This window comes from Sus scrofa, chromosome 7, assembly GCF_054392235.1.
Source record: "Sus scrofa isolate SSC_HxYL_T2T_F1_AM1 chromosome 7, Sscrofa_HxYL_maternal_Yorkshire_Landrace_v2.0, whole genome shotgun sequence".
NCBI lineage: Eukaryota > Metazoa > Chordata > Mammalia > Artiodactyla > Suidae > Sus > Sus scrofa.
In genome coordinates, this window is record NC_139389.1 from 26,032,473 (window position 1) to 26,038,262 (window position 5,790).

The following is a 5,790-nucleotide window of genomic DNA, read 5'->3' on the forward strand; positions in this document are numbered from 1 at the left end:
CAGTAATGCCAACTATTTTAATGCTATATAAATGAACTTGAAAATTTATTGCTTTGGATTAAGGCTTTGTCTTCCATGGAAATTTGTAAAATTATGTAATAGAAAATAGATTTTTTTTTTTTGGTTTGTTTGTTTGTTTTTGGTTTTCAGGGCTGCACCCAAGGCACATGGAGCTTCCCAGGCCAGGGATCAAATCAAAGCTACAGCTGCCAGCCCACATCACAGCCACAGAAATGCCAGATGCAAGCTGTGTCTGCAACCTACACCACAGCTTATGGCAAGGCCAGATCCTTAACCCAGGGAGTGAGGCCAGGGATCAAACCTGCATCCTCCTGGATTCTAGTCGGGTTCGTTAACTGTTGAACCACAACGGGAACTCCAGAAAATAGATTTTTTATCAACAGAATATGATTTGAATTGGACCAAATATTTCATAAGAAGTATACTTTTTGGAAAGGAAGAGAGTAAACGTCCAGAGGGAGGGACCAGCTACTAATTATTAAATGGAATCCTTTACAATAGGAAGACTCTAATGCATAAATGGGTTACACAAGTGATGGCTGAAAACCCAAACAGGGGATTGTGAGTTAACCCGGAAATTAGAAACAACTAGCAGCCATTACCACTACTGGACTTAAAGAAGCAAAAGTAGCAAAAGGACCGGGATCCCCTGGGGGAAGCAGGGACAAGAGTAAGCCTGCCAGGGAAGCTGGAACCAAAAAAGGGATCGCCACCCCAGCTAGGAAAGCCTCCCACAGCCCAGTGGAAGGAAGAAATACCCTGGCTTCTCTTTTCATTTTAGTCTCAAGCCAGGGTCTCCCAGGTGAGAACTGGTTGATACCGGAGCCTGGGCAAAGCAGCCTTTGGGCACCAGCCCTCCTATGATACAGAACAGTGTTGGAAAAGGAGAAGGAATGACCCTGCTGAGGGCAAAAAACCCAGGACTGGCACAACTCGCAAATATTTCTATCTCCTTTTGGTGGTGAGAAAGGTTACAGAAGGAAGAACATGACAGAGTCTGTACGTCCGTTGTTTCTAATGTTTACAACCACGTCCCTCATCAGAAACATTTTTGGTCAGGCAAACCCAATACATGAACACTTTTATTTCCAAATTACACACATGTACTATTCTATAATATATTTATATCCTTTGTAAAATATAAACTACGCCCCAATGGGTCATCACTTCATGGGATGTACCCCATCTACTTTAGAGACAGCTACAGAAAAACCTCTTCTATTCTTCTAAAAGTGGTAACAATACTGTGTGTAGATCGTAATTTCTTTCTGATATGAAGGTGTTATTATTAACCACTTCTTAAAAGAGCTTGCGAATTTGCAATACTCTCTCCTTTTATACTAGAGGGCAGAGTCCACTTCGTCCCCATCATTTCCTATTTCCCTGAAGTCTATAGGTCATTACTTAGATCCTCAGTAACTGCATATTAACCTGATGCAGGTATATACAGATGTCGGCACACCATGCACAAAACTGAGTTTGGCAAACAAAAAAAAAGTTTAGCGAGTTACCACTGTGGCTCAACAGAATCGAACCCGATTAGTATCCATGAGGATTTGGGTTCAATCCCTGGCCTTGCTCAGTAGGTTAAGGTCTGGCGTTTCCACAAGCTGCTGTAGGTTATAAACGCGGCTTGGATTTGGTGTTGCTGTGTCCATGGTATAGGCTGGCAGCTGCAGCTCCAGTTCAACCCCTAGCCCAAGAACTTCCATATGCCACCGGTTCGACCCTAAACAAACAAACAAACAAACAAACAAAAGTTAAATGAATTAATTTTTTAAAACAAGTATTTCAAGGGAGTTCCATTGTGGCGCAGTAGGTTAAGGATCTGGCATTGTCACTGCAGCTGCTTGGGTTGCTGATGTGGCACAAGTTCAGTTCCTGACCTGGGAATTTCCACATACTATAGGAGTGGTCAAAAAATAAATAAAATAAGTATCTTAAGATACTATCTAAATAATACTGGCACTTTTAGTAGCATATATGATAGAAAGTAGGTGAAGTGACCTTAATGGGCTTTGCAAATGAGCAGAATGTAAGGATGTTCTCATAGTCTGGAACTATAATTGTCCTTTCTGTTATCCCATATAGATGCCATCTCCTGTAACAACACGAAGGTATCTGACTTGGATATCTTTACAACAAAATGCATGTGTACATAAAGGTGTATGTCACTGACTGTCTTCCAGGGGAAACAGAAGCACAAGCCTCCGTACTTAGAAGGTGTACTTAGAAGGTGTATGTCACTGACTGTCTTCCAGGGGAAACAGAAGCACAAGCCTCCGTGGTGCCTCTCTCTCCAGAGACCTAGCTCCCTCTCTAAAACAGAGACGGGAAGGTACTTGGGAAGGAGAACTCCAGAGGTGTGTGCTGAGGAAGCGAGCTAATACCATCCATCTGCAGAGAGCCTGAGCCGTGAGATCCCAGGAGAGAGTGAGCTGACAAACTGCCTACCTGCGATTCCTCCACTGCCTGTCCTGGATCTGCGACCGTGATGGAACTTTTCATCAAAGCCACCAACAGCCTCTATAGCTGGATTGCCATTCTTTCTATAAGGTAGGTCTTTCTTTAGCATGTTATGGGGGAAAGGGGAATTTATTTTAAAAATTGAGGAAATCCAGAGCTAATTCCCTTTAGAAGTGAACAAAAGCAGTTTTTCAATATATACACCAACATTGACCATATTTTTAATTACGGAAATTGTCTACCTTCTTCTTTTCACAGACATGAGCCCCACTTTCTTCATCTTGATTAACAACAGGAATGTGAAAGGGGGAGAAAGTAGTTTCAGTGCAGTGTCTGCTTGGAAAATATTGTTATTCTTGCAACATAAATACACAAGGAAACACTTGTGAAAATGTAGAATTATATCAAGCAAAATGAAGCCATTCATGTGCTGTCTTTTTTCTAGGAGACACTGAATCTTTCAACAGTTCCCTTACTCTTTACTGAATAGTAGAAGGTAAGGTCAATGTCAGGTTTGGTGTACCATAACATCCAGGGCTTTTATTTTACCAGCAAAATACATGGCCAGATAGACAAATGTTAACAACCAAAGTGACTACCAGTATCAGTTTCCTCCTCTCAGTGTAATTCCGGAATAAATATTATCTTCTACTCAAAACACATAATAGTTTCATCTTGGCAAAAAATCAAAATGCAACCTATTATTACCATTGATACCAAAGAAAATAAGCCATTATTCCCTTTAACTGGACTATGTAATAGTTGCCAGAGACCAGGTATAATCACTGTGGGTTCTTAGAATTAAATTTTTATTTTCTAGTTGAGATATTTAAAGGAAAATGAGAAATTTTCATTGGAGGTTTTCTTTGGTCATTCATGCCTGCAGTATGTAGAAGTTGCTGGGCCAAGGATCAAATCTGTGCCACAGCAGGGACCCAAGCATAACCTGTTTCACCACAAGAGAACTCCAATGGAGGGTTTTGGGCGGGGGGTGGTTTGGAGTTGTTTGTTTTTAAGGAATCTACTAAGATTTGATTCCATGGGTAAATTACTATAGTCATTTTGGAGAGATCAGAATTGACTATTCAGAATTACAAATTTTCATAACTACATTCCTTGATCTTTGCAAGTTAATAGTTTAAAACACACTTCTAAATTCTACACAATTTATTTTATGAAAGGTCAACAGATTATTTTAGGTGGCTGAATTCATGTACTCCTGTAAGTAAAGCATATTAAAGCATAAGGACTATAGATGCCATCAGGGAGAAGAGCTTGCTTGCTGGAAGCTCTGAATTAGATTTTTCTAAAGAGCAATATTTATAAAGTTGGAAGACTAATGACTCAAATAGGGAGATCACAAAAGTTTTCCTTTATCATCAGGTCACTATAATTATTCACTTCACAGAAAAACAATGAATATTAAATAACCCTATCTGATGGTTGCTGTTTGAAAATTCTAACTGTTCTTATTTAGTCTCTGTGTCTCCAATTCTATACACTTCTCTTTCAGATTCTTGATCATGTGATGTATCTTTCAGATTATCTGGTGTATTTATTGTCTATCATATCCATATATGCAATGATCAACTTATTTTCAACATCTTGCTTTTTCACAGTCTGCACACTATGGCCTGTGTATTTTATCTTCAGAGAGTTTGGGATATATCTCAAGTCTGTTTTGTATGTGATCTAATGTCAACCCTATGCTTATATATTTCCTTTCAATGAATTTGATGCTTTCAAGACTGTATTTGTCTCCTTCTTTGTAACAGGCCCAGCTACTACATTTTTTTAATTTCACATAATTTTCTTTTGTCTGTTCTCTCTATATATAAAAATCAAGTGTCCAAATGCTCACTTTACTCAGTTTGTCATTTTTGCATTGGTTATGACCTCTGATCGCCTTCCCACAGGAAGAAAATCGGAATGCCCAAGATTTTCTGTGAAAGGTGATTCACCGTTAAGCAATGAAAGGGACAAATTTTACCACTCCCGCAGGTTTCATCTTACTGGGCTTTTCTGACCAGCCCCGGCTGGAGATGGTTCTCCTTCTGGTCGTCTCTGTCACGTACACTCTGACACTGACGGGGAACACGGTGATCATACTGGCCTCATACTTGTGCCCCAAACTCCACACACCCATGTATTTCTTCCTCTCCAATCTCTCCTTCCTGGACCTCTGTTTCACTACCAGTATTGTCCCACAAATGCTTTGGAATCTCAGGGGGCCTGCGAAGACCATCAGCTACACTGGTTGTGTGCTCCAGCTCTACGTTGCTTTGGGGCTGGGCTCCACGGAGTGCGTCCTCCTGGCCGTTATGGCCTATGACCGCTTCAGTGCCATCTGTCGGCCCCTCCACTATGACGTTATCATGCACCCCAAGCTTCTCCAGCAGCTAGCAGCTCTGGCCTGGATCAGTGGTTTCGTGGAGGCCACAGTTCAGACCATCCTGGTTTTCCAGTTGTCTCTCTGCAGCCACCACAGGGTGGATGATTTCATGTCTGAGGTGCCGGCCTTGATTAAAAGCGCCTGTGTGAACACAAGCTTCCTGGAAAATGAGCTCGCCGTAGCCAGTGTCCTCTATGTTGTTGTACCTCTGGGGCTTATTCTGGTCTCTTACGGCGGGATTGTTAGGAGCGTGCTGAGGATAAAATCTGCCCAAGGCAGGAGGAAAGCATGTGGGACCTGTGGGTCCCACCTGCTTGTTGTGGTTTTGTTCTTTGGAAGTATCATTTCCGTCTACATCCAACCCAAGAGCAAATACACACAGAATCACAGTAAATTCCTCACCCTCTTCTACACTGTGGTGACACCCGCACTTAATCCTTTGATCTACACCTTGAGAAACAAAGAGGTTAAGTGGGCGCTAAGAGGATTACTGAGAAGAGTTCCTCGTTAGGGAGAAATGTGAATTATACTCACATAATTCCTCAGATATTGGAGAATTCCTCCAATTATGGGTTCCCCTTTCATAGACAAGAATCACAGTTACATCTCCTAAATAAAATGGCCTGAAATTTTCTTTCAATGACATCCCGAAGTTACTTATCCTAAATCCTTAAATCCTTACCCTGAGCCCTTCTACTTGCTCTCTCCAGAATTGCTATCTAACTCCCTCTCCCCCCACCAGCTGTTTTGTAAAGATTCTATGAACAAATAAACCAACATATAAGGTATGTTCTTGTGTACACATATTACATTTTCGTAAATCCTGAAGTTACTGCTCTAGTGGTTAATTGATGACAGGAACGATACGGTTACGACAGATCTATTTTCTCATCACGGAAGTGACTCTTCTG

The 5,790-nt window shown here is 41.2% G+C and overlaps 1 protein-coding gene across 1 annotated transcript; it reads left to right on the forward strand.

Moving 5' to 3' along the window:
* The first annotated feature begins 4,457 nt into the window (after window positions 1–4,457).
* LOC110258983 (olfactory receptor 2H1-like) lies at window positions 4,458–5,390 on the forward strand. The gene has a single exon (XM_084970514.1). It carries the CDS (start codon window positions 4,458–4,460, stop codon window positions 5,388–5,390), a length of 933 nt encoding a protein of 310 aa, XP_084826640.1.
* The last annotated feature ends 400 nt before the right edge of the window (window positions 5,391–5,790 follow it).

Coding starts and splice junctions, on each gene's coding strand:
- LOC110258983 (XM_084970514.1), top strand. CDS start 4,458: ATGAAAGGGACAAATTTTACCACTCCCGCAGGTTTCATCTTACTGGGC.